At 41.9% G+C, this 19,208-nt stretch overlaps 1 protein-coding gene across 1 annotated transcript in view; it reads right to left on the bottom strand.

Moving 5' to 3' along the window:
* Positions 1–19,208, bottom strand: part of ZNF592 (zinc finger protein 592) — a 1,193,995-nt gene that overhangs the window by 473,328 nt on the left and 701,459 nt on the right. Inside the window, exon 6 of the mRNA XM_044077837.1 lies at positions 17,014–17,120. Coding sequence (XP_043933772.1) covers positions 17,014–17,120 — 107 coding nt within the window. The remainder of the gene's footprint in view (positions 1–17,013; positions 17,121–19,208) is intronic.

Genomic DNA, 19,208 nt, shown 5'->3' with positions numbered 1-19,208 from the left:
TTCGGGAAATCTCTCGGAAGGTAATGGATTTTTAGCAGTGGAGGCTCCCTTGGGGCCCTGTGAGATGGTTTCTGGGTCAGCAGCATGGCTTTTGTATAGAAATTGGTGTGAGTCAGGAACCCTGTAGTACCGGTCAGGCTTAACTGGAGCTGGAGGTAGTGAGTCCGGGTTAAGGCAGGCCTCCGAGTAAACAAAATCAAGGATGTCCAAGACAGGAGGTATAGCCAGAGGCCTGTGCTGTGGTAGCAAGAGAAATTCCCTAAGCCTTTTCTTGGAATCTGAATAATCTTGGCCTTCCCAGTGGAAGTGTTCCCTTAAGGTATGCAAAGTTTCCCCAAATGAGTAATCCTCAGGGGGGGATACAGAAGGGATGGACTCCTCCGCATCAGAGTCTTCAAAAGGGGAGTAAGAATGTTCCTGATCCATCAGAGTGCTCTGAAATAATGGAGCCCTGATCAGAGGAGGGGGAATCTTCCTCCACTCTGGGCCTTTTGTCCGGTGGGGGCTGAGAACCTCTGATAAGAGTAATCAAATCCTCAGCCATTTTAAGCATCTGTTTCTTAGGCATGGGGCCTGGAGATGGGCCCTGTGTAGCTTGTCTCAGAGTGCATGGTTGCTTTAGACTTAGTGAAAGCCTTGATGGAGAAAGAAGAGAAAGGTCTGAAGACACCTTGAGTAGAGGTGGACCTGTCCACATTCTGAGTTTCAACGCCAAGAGTGGCTTCGGAATCTGTAGTCGGGGTGTGGGCCGAGGAGCCTGCGACCTCGGGCACAGGAGACACCGCCAAAGAAGTGTCGTCGGTAGTCAGGGGCTGCATAGGCACCTCGCTGAGAACCGGGCCATGTGTAGTCTGCTTTGGCGTGGTGTCGGCAGAGGCCGCGGACCTCGTGTGTCGGGACTTATCTTTGCGTTTTTTAGACAAAACTGGAGTCGGAGTATCCGACGATACAGTTAAATGCTTTGCCAAAATAATGCTGGGCGAACTCCGCCCTACGCTTAATGGTGCGTTTGTTGAATGTAGCACAAAAGTGACAGACCGAGTAGTCGTGGTCTGGGCCTAAACAAGGTATACACAGGGAATGGAAATCCTTATGCAGTATTTGCTTCCCACAAGAAATACAATTATTAACTTTGTCTGACATCGGTCTAAGGCAAGAAAAGTTTCCCCAACGGGGTACCTAGCTTTCAAGAAGACTTCGGTTTCCAAATTTTCGTAATCTCAGGAGCTGGCCGACCGGCACTTGCGAACTGCTCCTGCTTCGGGCACCGCGCGGCAAGAAAGACTGAAGAAAATGGCGTTGGCTGGTTCCTTTATACCCCTGTCGCACTGACGTCAGGGAAGAAGCGACGACAACCGATGCCGGACCTAGACTTTGGAATTCGGCCGACCGAGGACCCGCCTGATGGCAGGAGAACTCATCTGTTATGACTGCAGCTGTATGCACGATGAACATCTGGTGAAGAGTCAGCATCTTGAATTTTGGAATGTCCAGAAAGGTGTTTAGAGTAGACAGGTCTAGAATTGGACGTCATGATTTGTCTCTTCTGGTTACCAGGAAAAGTCTGGAACAGAAACCTTGTCCCCTTTCCTCGTCTGGTACTAGTTGAATTGCATCCATGTGTAGGAGGGAAAGTACTTGTTTCTGAGCCTCTGCCCACTGATTTGGGGGCAGGTCTGGCCATCCCGTCTGAAGTTGCCAACGTGTGGAAATGAAATCTGTATCCCTGGGACACTATTTAAAACCCATTTGTCTTGGGTTATAAGTTGCCAGTTTTTTGAATGAAGAGCCAGTTTTCCCCGAAAGGGGCGGCTAAGAGGTAAGTGCTTGGTAATTGTAAAGGAAAGTCATTGAGACTGTTTACAATAGGGAGGTGTCTTGTTTCCAGATTTGGAAGAAGAGGCACCCCATTGCTTAGTTCTGAAAGTCCCTTGGGATTGAAACCTGGTGCTTTTGGAATGTCTGGGTTTCGCTTGAGTAGCTCTGGAAGGAACTGGAAAGAACCAGTTCTTAGTAAGCCAGTGCCTACTAAATCTTGGAGGTTGTACTTGTAAGAAATCTTTAACAGTTTGCATAGATTTAGCTTTATCTTCCATCTTTTTTAGAACTTCTTCAGCCCCTTATTGCCAAACAGATGGTCCTGCTGCAAAGAAGCATCCATCAATTTTGCTTTAACATGATCAGGAAGAGAGTGTTCCTTAAGCCAAGCATGCCTTCTAATCACAGACCCAGTAGCAGCAGCCCTGCAAGAGGCCTCCAAGGAATCAAAACCACATTGCAAAGTATGTTTTCCAACTTGTTCAGCTGAATGCAATAAATCCTGTAAATCCTTATTTTCCACACAGTCAGAAATCAACATCATTTTCTGTTTAAGCAGTCCCATGATATGCTGTTGATATTTTAGCATTTGGAATAGACAGTTTCAAGCCAGGATTGCCAAGGTTGTAGAAATGTAAACCTTTTTACCCCATCTATCCAGTATCCTGGATTCTCTATCAGAAGGGGTTGGATTTTTAGCAGTAGAAGCCTTAATGCCCTAGGGCCCCTGAGAAATGGTTTCAGGGTCTGCAACAGGATTTTTGAAAAGGAATTTGTGGGAGTCAGGAACCCTGTAGTATCTCTGTCTGGCTTACAAGGGGCCGGAGGCAGGGAATCGGGAGCCATACTGGATTCTGAAAACACATCAACAATGTCTAGTACAGCAGGTATAGCCAAAGGCCTATGCTGAAGGAAGGAGGAGGAAATCCCTAAGCGTCTTTTTGGATTCAGAAAAATCCTGACTTTCCCAGTGGAAATGCTCCCTTAAGGTATGTAAAGTTTCCCCAAAGGAAAAATCCTCAGGGGGAAAAGCAGAAGGAATGGAATCCTCTGCATCAAAGTCCTCATAAGTAGGTATGGACAAACCCTGTTCATTAGAAGAGTCAGAAGAAACAGAGTCCTGTTCAGAAGATTCATAGTCAAGTTCAGCCCTAGGTCTCTTAGAAAGGGGGGGGGGGGTTTGACTACCCCTGATTAGAGTAATTAAATCTTCAGCCATTTTGATCATTTGTTTTTTAGGCATAGGGGCCTGAACATGCGGACTGGGGGTCTGTTTTTTAGACAGAGATCGAGATTTTGACCTTAAAATTGAAGGTGGTGTCAGTTTAATTTACAAATCTGTAGGCCTGACTACACCTTCAGAAGCCGGTGCCTGCACAGCGGCTCCAGACCCATCCAAGGTAGAGACATCCACGGGTACCATAGATGAAGCATCTCGCTGCATACCGGACTCTGAATGGGTTTCAGTAGAGGCCTGCGAATCAGAAGTAGCGGGTATCAGGGGCTGCAAAAGCACCTCACTGAGTACCAGCGAACTGGCGACTGGCTTAGGAGAAGCTTTGTTGGCAGTTTTGGACCTTAACGGCCTGTCTCTGTCTTTTTCTTTGCGTTTTTTCGGTATTACAGTAGTCGGACGGCTAACAGACATCATTTCTGGATAATTAAATCGAGAACCGAAATATTTAGAAGCAAAAATGTGCCGACGACGGACAGTGCGTTGATTAAATAAAGCACAAAACCGACAGCAAGGTACGTAGTGTTCAGGGCCTAGGCAAGGAATACAGTACAAATGGAAATCCTTATGAGGTATTTGCTTCCCACAAGTAATACAATTATTAACTTTTACTGACATCAGTAAGGAGTAAGAAAAAGTTTCCCCAACGGGGTACTTAGCTTTTTAGTTGAAGACTTTGGTTCTGAAACTCAAAAACGAAAATTTCAGGAGTCGGCCGACCAGCACTTGCGAACTGCTTCTGCTTCGGGCACTGTGCGGCAAGAAAGACTGATGTAATGGCGTCAGCTGCATGTTTTATATCCCTGACGACCTGACATCATGGAAGTAGGGACAGCAACCAAAGCAGGACCCAAGACTTTGTTAATTAGGCCAACTGACGGCAACCTGCCAGCAGATTACCCAAACGTAATGACTGCAACAGTGAAACACGAAGAACATCTTTGGCCATCTTTTTTTGGTGGCTCAGGGTTTGACCAGATGGCACTTCCATCGCCAGAGCCAGAAGTTTAAGATGCTGGTTTTCTAATTAGATGTTTACAGCATGCAGACAGCTGCAGAGAGTCTTAGGAATGAAGGCCTGTCAAATCTCATAGGTTTTATGGTCATGGTTGGGCCCTAAATAGAAAAGGCAGAGGTTGTGGGTGCCCGTATGGCAGATCTGATATCTACACTTACACTTTCCTTTCCTGGATGACATGAACCTAAGCAGGCATGCAGTGACCTAAAAAGAAAAGAAAATGGCCTCAACGGGATATGAAGAGCTGACAGCAGAGATGGCAGGAACAGCTTAAATTCAACTGGCGGGAGGCAGAAAATTTCTAAGAAAAGGTACATGCAGACGTCACTTTTTAGGCTCACGCACCCTACGGCCAACATCAGATGTCCCACTTACCTTGCAGTGACTAAATCTTTTGTATACTGGCTAGACGTTCATGTAGCTAAGCAGAGGATAAACCCGAAGGTTGTGAATACTGCAACATGGGAATAGAAGCACATCTGGAAATGCAAGGAAGAAGAACAGAAATGTAAAACTTTCCTGAAAGGGGGACGGATGCGGATACAAAGGTAAACATCCTTGAGATTCAGAGAGACCAGAAAGGCCTGGGGTAGAAGTGGGGAAAAAAGCCTGGACAGACATCTGAAAAGAAGGAATCTTGAGAAAGGTGTGGAGCTGGGAAAGGGCCAGAATTGGTCTCCAAGTACCCTCCTTTCTGGGAACCAAAAACATTCTAAAATCAAAACCCCTCCCTACCTCGGGCAGGAGGCACAGCTTGATTGATGCCTTGAGCCAAAAAACAGTGGAACATCTCTAGGAAAAGAGGAAGTTGTTGGCCAGGAGCTTGAGGGATGCCTAAAAGGGAGGAAGGGATTTCCAAACTATGAAATATCCCTGGTGGTATGACGGACAGAACCCAAGAGTCTGTTGTGATCTTTAACCAATCTGAAGGAGACAGGGAAAAAAAAGAGGGATAAGGGAACCTGGCTATGGGAACAGGGAAGCAAACTGTCAAATGGAACATGGTTTACCTTGAAAAGCTGGTTTCTAGGAAGTAGGGATTTCAGAAGGTTCTGCAGAGGGACATGCCTAGAACCCTTTTTTCCCTTGGGTGAAGAGCAAGATTACCTGTAATCAAAAGATGATTTGGAGGGGTACTTCCTCTGAAACTTAGGAACAGGAAAAACAAAAATATGCTTCAACTCCTGCATGGTTTTACCTTTATCCTCGACAGACGTGAAAAGTTAAGCAGCAGCACCAAAAGATTTTTATGATCTAAAACAGCATCCAAAGGTTTGTCCTTAATGCCATAAGGCAAAGCCTCAAGACGAAGCCAAGAGTAACTGCTCATAACAGAACCAAAGGCAGCAGCCATGAAGCAGGCATCAGTTGCATTTGATAAGAGTGGCGAGCAACTGGAGAGGTAGAGCTCATCAGGGAAAGGGCAGAAGCCTTCCCCTCAGAGTCAGGAATGTGAGAAACCACTTTAGAAACCTGGGAAAAGAAGGCCAAAACATACCTGGTCATTTGAGTCTAGAAGTTGATGTCCCAAAAGGATAAAATGTCAGTAGTACAAACCTTTTTGCCTAGCCTCTCCATGACCCTGCTATCTTTACCTGAAGGAAGCAGCTTGGTAGAAAACAACTTGGAGGACTTGTCAGAACAGACAGACATTACAGAAGTCATGAATGATGAGTAATTATAAAGAAATTTACATTTGTCAGGCACCTTGTAAAATCAGGTTTCTTGGGAACAGGGGGCTGAGAAGCGGCTGAAAAGTTATCCAGGAGGGCAGCCAGGGCTGGGGAACAGCAAAACACATAGGAGACTTCATCTGGAGGAGATTATAATAACTTTTCTGAATATCAGAGACTCAAGAGCAATCCCACTTAAAAATATTCCATCATACAGGTTACAGTATCCAAAAATTACAGTTCTTCCAAAGGGGAATCTACAATAACAGAATCATATTCTTTTGAACTATAGTCCAAGGGGGAAGGGATTTGAGAATAGTAAAGCAAGGGACTCTTCTCCAGAATCCAGATCATCTGAGGAGTCTACTTCCCTCAGTCTTTTAAGAGGAATGAAAGATCAGGGATAGGCAGGCACAGACACCCCTTAAGGTGGCTTTAAAGCCATTAAAGCATTAAATATTCCCAGAGTAAAATCCTGCCATTCATGTTGGGGATCCTTAACTACAGGGAAAGTGTGCTTGGTTTTCTGTTTGTTTTTCTGAGGGACATCTGCAAGAAACACCCTTGCAGACACTCACAGTAGGGATCTCCACCCTAAGATCTGTGGAATACCCCCTGGTCCTTTGGATATAACCAGCCAAGGTTCTCCCTCAATGTCTGGAATAGACGTTTGTAAAGGCTCAAGTAGTCAGATACATGCTGGCATCTGATGGTGCTGCAGCAGAGTAAGCCAAGGCAATCACCAGATGATCCTCTGGCTTTCTCTAGTCTTCAGAGAGATGTCCAAGGAGGGTGGCCAGCAGCCATATCAGATCTGAGATTTTTGGCCTTTTCCTTGACTGACCCTCGGGATGGGAAGACTATGACACAGCACCTTGAGTCAACAGCTTAAGATGTTGATTTGCAATAATAAATAAAGAGCACAGACAATTGCATATGGTCTAAGATACAAAAGCCTGGGAAACGGAACACTGCATACAGTCTTGGGAAGCACCCAAACAGAAAAGATAATGGTTGTGGCGGTCTTTATGGGGAATCTGACTCGCACGGACATTTTCCTTTTCTGGATGACATAAATCCAACAGCACTAAAAAAGAAAGTTAAGAAGAAATCCCAAAGGGGCACTTATCTGAAACATGGCTTGGTAACCAGCACAGCAGAATGGCATTCAAACAGACATTCAGTGACGGCACTTGGACTGGCAGCAAGAAGTTCTGAGTATGCAAGTCCATATGCCCTATGTCTTGTGGGGGGAACATGTGTGCGATTTACGGTGCCTATAAGTGCTAAAGTCTTTGGTATACTGGCCAGACATTGAGCTATCCTTGGCATGGGTTCCCTTAGGTCATGAATTCTGCAATAGTGACATGGAAGGATATTTACTGTTCCAGATACTGGTTGTTCTAAAATATATATATTTAAACAGTCACTGCAGAAAGATTAAGAAAACACATTAGGAAGTATATTTGGGCAAAAGGAAAGTAGGCGTATGTGCTCCTCACTATGGAAGAATGCCATAAAATACAGGCCATTCAAGGAACATCACAGTCATATTGTCAACTTAAGAGATGACTAGATTAAGTTTGCAACTCATTTGGTTCTGCAGCTGTTCTTTGATGTTCTACCTTCTGCTGTTTGGGCATTGTGGAACATCACCTCTTGTCCTTCTATACTGTTACCAGTAGCTGATGATGAAACACCCTCATATCTGACAAAGACTGTGCATTGTACAATTCTGGTTCTTTTGCTGGACCTAAAGCCTGGTGGGGGTAATACTGGGAAACATTTATCATATTCAGTGTCAGGAGATGGAGCATGGGCCAAAATCTTCTTACTGCACAGAACTCTTGATGGAATAGCTGCTGTCAAATCTGACAGAGCTAGCCACTGAAGGAAATTTCACTTTAGGCTTTGCACAGGATCAAGTCCTTGCCCTGAAATGAAACAAACAAAAAAAATGACCAATGCCTCCTAAAAAGGCTTGCAATTCACAGAATTTTGTGCCCTGGTATGCAATGGACAGGTTCAATGGCTAAGGCAGATGACAAAAAGGCAAACACTGCTAAAAGCCAAGACTACAGAAAAGAAATCAAATTTCTTCCCCAACTCCTCCTTTGACTCCAAATATCTGATTATCATTCATCCAACCCCAGCTTTCTAAATTAAAGTTTCTTGATTAGGAGGGTAAGTTTGCTTCATCAAAAATTCCAACTGTTGTTCCAACTTGGTCACACTGCCATCTACATCAGCGACGTGGAATTCAAAGATGCTTACTGGAAGTGGACCAATGAATGGGTTGCTTTCAGTCATACAACTGCTTTGCCTTAAACTTCTGTAACTCTGAGGTGGCATTTCTTGTATTCATGACAGCAATGAAGGTAGACAAATCCACACCACCACCAAAGACCACTCTCCTGGTCCAATTCATGTGCTGATGCTGTCTGGACCCACTCCTCCAGCAGAATGACAGAATAAATATCTATATGTTCAATCTCTGTGACTCTAATGTAATCATTACTCTTGTTATAACTTATTGCTGAGAAACTAAATTTAAATTATGCTTTATGTCCAACATAAACGAAACAGGAAATTGAAGGAGAATTGACAAATTAATAGAAGTCATTTCATTTTAACTTCAAAGCACATGTGGGCTGCAGAGAGCAGAGCAAAAGTAGCCATCTCTGGGGCACTGAAGCGTGCCTGCAAGTCCTCTCCTAAGCCCATTCAACAGGTAGAAATAAGAGCCACTGATGTGTCCAATTCGGTTCCAGTTAAGGCAATCCTCTAAGTAGTGAAAGCAGATAACTGCGCTTCTGAAAACATCAGGGCCAATAACAAAGAGACTGCACAAGCCATAGACACTTCCGGGAAAGTCCTTCGATGGGATAACCAAGAGACATCTGCCCAGACTGGGAACCAAGTTCCTTCTACATAGTTTTTACCACCACTGCTAGTATCTTTGTAAAGAATCTCGGAATAAATGAAAGACAGTACAATTGTGCAAGTTCACTTATCACAGTAATAGACATTTCATTAAACCACTTCTGCAGTAGCCTTAGCTATAGGAGTTGTATCCTGCCAAGGATATAACACAGCTGGTCAGTATTTCAAAGTCTTTGGCTCCCTCCACACATGCCCCAAGGCTGCTGTTAGCTCAGGCTCCTAAGGGTGAAAACAGCAGCATGAGCACCAGAAATCTCCAGGACTTTCTAGCCAACTGAAAAAAAAAAACAGATGCTACTGTCCTGAGAACAATGTAAAGACAGGAGCACTCAATTTTATCACCGAAAAACTATATACAAAAGGGGGGTGGAAGGAGGGTGCAGCTACTACTGCAGTGATTTAATTGAACACCCACTGTGTTATGTCAAATGCACTTACACAACTATATTATGTTCATTATAAATCACTGCTGTATTAGCCTTCTCTATACAGACAGATAATCATAGCTTATACAGCTTGGAGGAAGGAAGGATTACAATCCAAAAGCCCCTGGAGAATGCTTCTAGCAAAGCCTGTTCTACACCTGGAGACAGAATCCAGTTTGTAGTGTTTTGTAAAGGTATGTAGAGAGGACCAAGTAAGGTCTTAAAAGTGCTTCTTAAGCCCACCCCTTTCCAATATGCAATCAAAGAAGACTGGGCTCTTGTAGTGTGTGCCTTGTCCTGCCTAGAAGTGTTTTATTGTGGTGGGAATAACAAAAAAAATAGCAAGGGACAGACATTTGGAAAGAGTCTATTTTGACAAGGGTTGTCCTTTCTTTGTCCCTTCATAGGAGATAAACAGCTCTTCCGTTTTCCTAAAGCACTTACCTCTGTCAAGATAATACTTCAGTTGTCTGTGCACATCCAGAGTATGTAGATTCCATTCTCCTCATTTTTTTGTTTGTTCAGGAAAGAATACAGGCAGATTGATAACTTGATTCAAAGTAAACTCTGAAACTTCTTTTGGCATGAATGAGGAGTTTACCCTTAAGCTAAACCTGTCTCTATGGAATACTAAAATAGGGTTCACCCACCATGAGAGATTGCGACTCAGATACTCATCTTGCAGAGGTCAGAGCATCAAGTAACTCAGTCTACCAAGTACTGAACCACAACTGAGCCTGATGAGTTGGTTCAAAGGGAGGCAGAATTAACTCTTTCAGCACAAAGTTATGATCCCAAGAAGGTGTCATCCATTCCCTAAGTGGTCTTAGATGATCCAAAACCCCTTTCAAGGAGAATATGACTAAAGTCTGAGAAGAATGAGGAAAATCCATGGCTAGATGCACTCATATATCTGACAAATGAACCTTTACAGAAGAGTAAGACAGGCCAAAGGATAGTAACTCACACAAATACTGCAAAACCAGTGGTAGAGAAACACCAAAAGAAAACCTGTTTAACTAGCAAGTCTCTTCCATTTACTAACTTAATACTTCCTATTAGTAGGTTTATTTGCCTCATATCTTCAGATAAAATGTGCCTAAAGGGAATAATCTAGGCAGTCTGTAGATGTTTCAGACTGGATCTACTCACACAAGATGGGAATTTTGATACACCCCAATCAATGTAAGGAAGCTTGTGGTAACTGCACATGGTCAGTTCCATTTAAGAGAGAACCACTGTTGTCTGGGCCAGAAGTGAGTGATGTCAGTGAAAAGGATGGAAACGCATTCAGAAACACTCCTGTACACAGGAATGAAAATGAATCTGTTTTGCAAGCCTGCTTGCAAGGAATCCTGGATCAGACCTTATTGTCTATTGTGAGAGGAGACACATAGCTATATAGCATAAAGTTTCCCACAACTGGTTCAATTCCTGGAAGACTTTTCATTCAACTTGCATTTGTGAGGTTCTGTCCTGGTCCTACTCAGCTTGTCTGCCACTACATTTGGCTCTGAGAGAATGTAGGATGCTTGGAGAGTTAAACTATGTTGAACTGTGACCTCCCAAGCTGCCAGAGGCAGCCTGCACAGAGGATAAGATCTGGAGCCTCCCTGCTTATGTACCATATCACTGTGGTGTCTGTAAACACCAGCAAAGGTCCTGGGGATCACAGAATGTGAAAAGATTTTATAGCATCGACACAGCTAACATCTTTTTCACATTTGCGTTGACCTGTCTCATTTGCTCCAAAGGCCTTACATTTTTACCCCCACCCCCACCGATACAGCACTTCATGGAAAATCTAATGCATCTGTTGTCACGGTTTCATCAGACAATGTGAGAGAAAATGGTAGAACTGGATTCAGAGAAATATGGTATACTCAACAAAGAAGCTCTCTCTTCACAAAAATCAAATCTTAAAGTCCAGTGGGTGAGAATGTTTGCCAAATTTCTTTTGCTGAAGTCTGGAATTGATGGGAGAAACTCAGGAAAATGTTTAGATACATGTCTACTTTCTCTTGGGTTGTGAATTCCTTTTGCATGGAGGAATCTGAACAGTATCCTAGAAACACAATCCTGTGAGAAGGAATCAAAAAGGACTTTTGACTGCTGATCTAAAAACCTATGTCCATTAGCAAATTCTTACCCATGGAAGGGACTCCTGACACTTGGAAAAAAACAAAATAGTCTGGAAAGATATGTACACTATGTAAGGAAATATGTGGATGATGTGCAATTTGCAACAGACCATCACCAGAGCTAGACACTTTGTAAACACCCTTGGAGCAGTACACACCCAAAAAACCTTCTGAAATATGTGACAATGGGAATGTGATGGTAAGTATGTCTAGTGTTACCAGAAAACTAAAATGAGGAATAAGAGGTAACTGACATTTTGAGCTTTGGAACTTTTACAAACAGGCTGAGAAAGGCTAAGTTGAGCACTAGTCTCCAACAGGGTTCTTTTTTGGGTACCAGAATAATTCTTCTTGAATAAAACTGTTTGCCCCACTGCTGTAGTGGCACTGGCGTCATAATCCCCAGTGCAAGCTATGACTGATGACTGGAGTACATAGGGAAATCTGATTTGAAGGATAAGGGAGGATTCCCACTGCCATCTCTACCCCTCCTGTACAACTCCTAGAACCCACATGTCTGGCACAATCTTTTGCCAGAGTGGAAGGTGAAGAACCAGGGTCTGGGACAGATTTTAGTGTGTGTGGTGGGGGGATGTTGCTAACAGTCATTCATTACTGCTGGACTGTCTTTTTTTGGATGGTTCCTTTCACACAAGATCCTTCCTGCTAAATTTCCTAGGACTCTTTATGACAGAGTTTTGCTGGGCTTGCTTGTTTTGCTTTTTGGAAACAAACAAAAAGATGTGTTTTATGTAGACTTAGAGAGGGAAGGCTGAAAATTCTGAACCCTCTGAATCACCCTCCCTTTTTCAACAAATTGTCTGAGTACTTGGGTAGCAGAAGGCCCAACAGAACCTCCTTATCCAAATGAGAATTCAAGATTTCAGATTTATCATCTTTAGAAAACTTCTGACTACGTCCCAAGCAAAACATCCCATCACAGTAACATAAGCTGCTGTCAGCAGAGTTGTACACTCTCTTCAAAGAATGTTTAGCCACTTGTGAAACAGAAGCAATTGCAAAACTCAGATAGGACCTACTTTCTGAACAGGGTGAGGAGGTAGAAAATTCGCTCACATTGTCAAAACAAGCCAATGTATATTTTAACATACAAGACAGATGACTCAGAATTCTGAAGGCTAACGTAGTCAAAGAACACATTTTCTTACTAAATCTGTCAAAAGTTTTTCATCATTATCTATAGGAGAAGGATTAGTATTAAGATATTTATTAGCAGCTGGGGTAGAAATACAGACAGCTGTAGAGTAAGATATGGGAAGAGAAAACAAATCATTTTAAGACCGAAGAACTTGTCTGTCAGCTTTTTTAGTAACTAAAGACAGACTGTCCGGCATATTGCAGGCAACATCAAAAACATCCTCCAAGGCTGACAAATGAGGGAGGAGTGGGTGGGTAGTCGAATATCCACTTGCACCATATCACATTATTTCCTCAAAGATGATGGAATTTCAACTTGTTCCTACTGAACCATTGTTCATTATAGAAAGAGCTTCAGAAAAAAGAAACATTTTCAGTGGGAGATTAATAGGAAAAATGTTCTTCAGAATCAGAATCTAGGGTATGGGTAGGAAGAAAAAAAAAAAAAAGAAGATGCCCGGTCCCTATCTCCATCATTTTCACCTGACAAACATCAAACTATGGGAGATTACCCCCCCCCCCAAAAAAAAAAAAATTATAGTAATTTTCAAGAGGTTTTAATGCATGCCATAAACGTTTTGCTAAGGTAATAAACTTTTTCTTATCAAACTGTCAGCCGAAAAATGTTTTTACATTTTGTTTCTTTTTTTAGCAACATCCCAAGAAAGGGAACGACTCACAGATGGTACCACATATCCCAAGGAACAAGTCTCTCCAACTGGCTACATAGGGATGGACTCCTCAATGAAACTCCCGTGCCCAAAGAAAGTGGTCTCCCATGCACGTTAAAGGCATCCTCACAGCCTCAAACGACAACTCCCAGCTCATGGTGGCTGGATAGACTACATCAGAGGGCTCCAAAGAAAGTACTGAATGGTCTGAAGAATCAATTAATGGCTGCTTCAGATTCAGTCACCAGTGGATGAGGCACTGACTGACCCTGCCATGCTAGCAAGAGTTCCCATACAGTTTTCTTTTTCCTAGGTACAGGAGAAGGTACCAAGGCACCAGTAAGTTGTTCCATGTTACTACACGGAATGAAGCCTAAAATCCTGTAAGCACAACTGGAAGGAGTCAGTAAGCAGGTTGTCACTATAGTATAGGCAAGCATCAGAACACTTATACTTCCTTTGTAAAACAGTAACTCCAATAAAAATACACAACTATTGATAAAATGCACAAATATTAACAAATCTAGCACACTTTTTCCTCAGAAATAATGTCTATTTATAGCAAAATCCTAATAAAACAGTCCAGACACAGTCAACTGACAAGTTTCCAATAATTTACTAAAATTAGCAAAATTGATGGAATAATTAAAGGGACTCTGCATAATTACTTTAAAAATATTAAAATGTGTGGAAGGAAATCCCTGAAGGGGACTTACCTGCCCAGCAATGGAATAAACTGACAGTCAATCCTCTGAAGCCCAGGAGAAGTGCTTGAGGGTGGCAAGAAAGTACTGAATATTTTTAGCACCCAGGCTGCTATTTTCTCCCTTAAGAGGTTGAGCTAACAGCAACCTTAGCACATGTGTGGGGAGAGCCAAAGGCTTTGGAAACCTAGACAGCTGTTTTATCTTTGGCGGTATATAACCCATACAGCTAAGGCTACTGCTGCAGTGACTCATAATGAGCATCAGTTGGTAACACTTTGCACTGATGTCCAACAACAGGAAGAGTAGAAAACTTCCTACATAGACACTAGATAATGATGTGCTAGAATAAGTCTATCATGACTGATATTGGCCATGCCATATGCTCTGTGGCAGCAGGAAAATGACACCATGGAAAGTCACTAGTCAGATGCAGTAGATTTAACTGATGTTGTCTCAGAGGTCCACAACATGAAAGAAGTATTTTGTTCCCTTTGGGACAAGAAGAAAGTAGGAAAAGGATGATTACTACCTTCCTACAAAAGGAGAAACGGGTTCTACAGTCCCTGCAATGTACAATCCAGGCCTGTTCCAAGATAACTATAGACAATGCCAAGTCTCTCAAGCAAAACTATTTCATTGGGGACAACCAAAGTGGCTAAAGGTTTCCAGCTGTAGAACCACTGGCCAATTTTTTTAAAGGCCCTCAACCAGATCTCAGCAATGACTCCAGGATGACCCACCGAGGTCTTCTTAAGGGAAGGGAGCTTAAGCCATCTTATCTACCATAACAAATTCCTGAGCCTGCTTCACAAACCACAGTAACACAACAATTAAAATTCAACAGTCCACATCTAGTCGTAGAGCAGGTCATCCAATTTTTCCAAAGACTGGTCCATAAATGCAGACAGAATTAGACAGAGTTGAGACAAATAACATACATAACTCCACAGATGGCAGAACATCTTCTTGCCCACCTTGTTCAAATTCTTAGCCTCCTTATTAGATGATGCAATAGTTTCTGGGATCTATGCTAAATGAAAGAGATCTTGTATGGGTTTACCTTGGGACATTTGGTAGGCAAGTCATCATATAGTCAGGGGCATGCAGATGACATTCACTTCCCTTGGAGTAGGGACAGATAAATCTGAATTCTACCAAGCTCTAAATAAGAAATATTTCAGGGCATGCTGCACAGGGGGATTACCCAAGGATCCTCAGCATTTTTATTCAGGTAAGTGAGACATTTCTGAGGAAAAGCAGAGGAGCTGGAGTTTAATCCACAACAAAACTCACAATCCTGAGCATGCCCCCAAAGAAGGGGTTATCTATAAAAGGATGTAAAGAGATGGAGGAGTCCTCATTATCCATGTATAACTCTGAGTCAAAGACTGTGGATCCCTTAAATCCCCTTCCCAGAAAAATAGGGAAACCGCTTTTATTCTTCCAGCTCCAGCAAGGGGGGGGGGGTACTAAAACCTCACCTGGTACAGAAGGTTATAAGCATGCGACAGGCAAGTGCCTCACTGATGGGTGATGGGACACCATCACTACGAGAGTATATACCAGATGTGCAACTTGGTCATAAGAGTGCCATGCTGGGCCTGCTGATGGTATCAGACCCTTTTTCTTAAAAGATATGTTCTCACACCCATGAAAACAAATTCTGACAGGCCAGCAAAAGGAGCTGGAAACTTTTCCTTTTAACTCTAGAGCAAGACATGAATTAGATGGGAAACCGCTTGGGGAGAAGTCACTGAACTCAGGTGTAACAGAGTCTTTGAAACTAGAGTCAAATTACATTGGCTTGCCTGGCGCAATAACGCTCTGAACAATGCAATGAAGATGGTACTGTGCAAACACCCTAGCACCCCCCCCCCACACACACACACACACAAAGTGGCTGCTGGGGGGTAAACTTCTCATGCTTCTCTTATTAGCTGATAAAGGATGAAAGGTCAACCTCTCACTAGTTAAGGGGACACTTCCAGCTAGCAAAGTCACCTGATAGAAGAAAACTGCAGTACATTTTGACTGATATTTGCCCTCAGACTACCTCATTTTTTCCTACTAGTCCAGCAATCTCTCAGAATTGTGACAGGGACCCTTTTGCTGATCTTGCGTTGACTACCCTTTTCAAGGAGCTGATGTAAGCATTGCACTTTTTAATTCTTCTCCTGAGGGTGGTAGGGCTGAAGTGCTGGGGCTTGTACAACTACTTTAATAACCAGCTTCTTTCTTAAGCAACGCAGGCAATATTAAGTGCAGGTCCTGGTTAGTGATATGGTGACATCATCAGCACAAAACTTTCTGGCAGCATAGGAATCAAATGCATGAGCTTTCTAAATTGCAAATGACAAGACTAAGAACAACATGTGGAAAAAAAAGTAGAAAAGAAAGGGGTCATTCAAAGGCTGCCCATACTCTTAGTCAGTATGCAATATTATGACAAATCACTAGCAAGAGATGTGCATCTCTCAGCACAAGGGAAAAAAAAGGAAATTCAGAACTGAGTTGGAAACATCAGAAGAGGAAATTCCAGCCATTACACAGGCTACAGTTCTTGCCGTTAGCACTTCCATCTCCAGAACCTACATAAATGAAAGGTGAGGGTAATTTCCAGAACCTAGTTTATATTTCAGAAAGGAACCTTCATCTTCCATATAAAAATCTGCTAATTACATCTGAAAAAAAAAAGACCAGACAGAAGATGTTGATTTAATTCTATATTTTCATTTTGAAAATTGTCCTTTCATTAAAGGCATATAATTACTGTTTGCTAATGGCTTTTAGCAACTTCTGGAGTGATTAAGAAGCAGTTATCTATCACATTACAGATAGTCAAACCTTTTGTAGGAAATGATGTCAAACTCACAACAGAAATTTATCTAAAGACCATTTAATTCTTGCTAGCTGTAGCTCAAGAAAATATGTGCAATTCCTCAGTGGCAAAAACCAAAACATAAAAAAAAAATTTTTACTTAAAATAACTCACACCATCATCATTTGATATTATGATCAGGCCTGAGAAATGATGAAAGGAGAAATAAAAAGGGAAATGCCCTGGTCAGGCATTTTGTGTGTGCATCAGGATCCAGTAAATAATGGCATACAGATACACAGATGTGGTCCAATGCAATAAAATGCTGCGCAACAAAACATTTATATGCATATATTTTCATGCTATGCTCCCAAGAAAGTACGTAAAGCAAAGTACGTAAAGCTCACCAGCAACTGTATGATTTCTTCTCATGGGTAATGCGTGTATGTTTCCGTAGAGTGTTAGGACAGCTAAATGAACGAGTGCACTGCCGACATGGATACCTTTTCATCAACTGTTAACAGAGAAGCCAAAATTCAGGGAACAAAATTTTAAATGCTCACTTTAAGTTCAAATATCAGAAACAACGAGTGCAGTGTAACATTCCTCTTCTCCTTACTGTTAAATGTCATACTACACCTTCAAATTATCAGATATAGACTAATACAATTCCCCTCCCATCAGTATTAAAGCAGGTCAGGAAAAAGTCATGAAGTGAACACTTAGTATGGTCCACCAGCACAGCTGCAGTTTCTGTCTCTGATACAATCAAACTGGGTCACAAATGGACTGGAAAAAGTGCAGCAAGACTGTCGCCTTTCCTGAAGGAGAAAAAGGGTTCTCTCAACTGCAATAGCAAAAGCAAAGTAAATACGTGCATCATCCCTTTTTTGGAAGCCAATTGAATGTGACTAAGGACAGGACATTACTCCACATTCTTCTTTCAATGAAAGGTAGAAGGAAGATTACTGCCTTCGGTATGTTGCTCCACTATGATACTGTACCATGTTTATCTACACCCATAGACCTGTTATGCATTTCTTCCACAACTGGCAAGTGTGTAATACCTCGATAGAGAGCATAAAAAGCCAGTAACACTGGTGTGGCATGAAAACTGAGGAGATACACTTATCTGAACATAATTACATCAGTTTCATTAGGATAATAGGAGACTAGAGTGCAAAATGCAATGGAAAAGCTGCTGAGGTTTTGGGTGCAAAAGTTTACATCAAGCCCCTTGTCTGACTGTGTGATTCTTAAGTTCCTCAAAATGTTCGAACTAAAGTTAAAAGCTGTGCATTACGGAATAAACTTAATATGCATTAACAGAAAACATGAATCTCTGATTACAGAAAACCTTAAAAGACAGCAGAAAGTGTGAGCAAATCAAACAGTACTGGTATCATCCTTCACCAATGCTGAAGCACTAAATAAAAGGAAGCAAATGCTGGGCAGTGTAGAAAATACTGAACATCAAAATTTGAAAAAAAAAAAAAAACACAGTAAAAGGCATAATTTAGCTATACCTACTTAATGCATGCAATACATCTCTGAGGGAGCATACTCCTGCAGCAGGAACCACCATAATGATTTAGAACGGGTGACATCAGAGCCTAATGACAATTCATTTGGTATCAGTATGGTATTAGACAAAAAGCTGTTTTTGCTTTTTTATGTTTTTTATATCTATGAAGAAAATAAATACAAAGGTACAGTTCACTGAGTACTCATCTTACGAGTACAATAATTGACAGAAGTGCATCAGCAGTTATAGTTGCCATAAGTAAGGGCATTCTTACATTCCTCAGAGTCCTTTTGTTAGTGCCAATGCTTCCACAGCAGCACCTATGGTCAAGTCTTGTAGACAAAATCAGTCTTGTGCCTGCTACAATAAAGCCTGTACAGGCTCAAGCCACCTTTGGCACTTTCACTGAGGAACATGTCTTCCAGCTTCTGCTGGTAAATATCCCTGCAACATCACCTAAGGAAGTCTCAAAATAACATGAAGGTTGCACCTCATAGGATATGAAGCAAACAATCATAACACACAATTAAAAAAATCATAAAACCAATGTCTAACAATATACAGAGACATCTAAAGTTATTCATGGAAAAGTATAAACTACAGGTTCCCCTATGTTTGATCGAATCATTCACAACAAAGCCACAATTCAATTCTTTTGTAAAAAAGCACAATTAAAAAAAAAAGGCTAAAAAGTAAAAGGTTTTGCAAGGCTCTAGCTTACACATACAAATTCTACAGTTGCATTACAGAAGGGAAAATTAAAAAAAAAAAATACTGCATTGCACTGCTAACTCGCACAAAATACATAGTTGTGATGACTCGTGAAAAACAAAAGTGCGTCAATGTCGCTTAACAGGACATGTCACATCAAAGTACAAGCAAATCTAATCTAAATGCTATATTCTCTAATCCATACTATTAAAGTAATTGCTAACACAACTGTACAATAATGGTATGAAAGTCAGCATATCACCACTTGGTCATCATTTATGATTACTATGTCCAATAATACTTTACTGCATGTTTGAAAGATAGCAGAAGGTCGTAACAGCCTATTCAAAACAACTCTGGCGAACT

This window comes from Protopterus annectens, chromosome 7.part0 (assembly GCF_019279795.1).
Source record: "Protopterus annectens isolate FY-2018-M chromosome 7.part0, PAN1.0, whole genome shotgun sequence".
In the NCBI taxonomy this organism is placed as follows: Eukaryota; Metazoa; Chordata; order Ceratodontiformes; family Protopteridae; genus Protopterus; species Protopterus annectens.
This window is presented reverse-complemented; position numbering and strand designations above follow the sequence as displayed.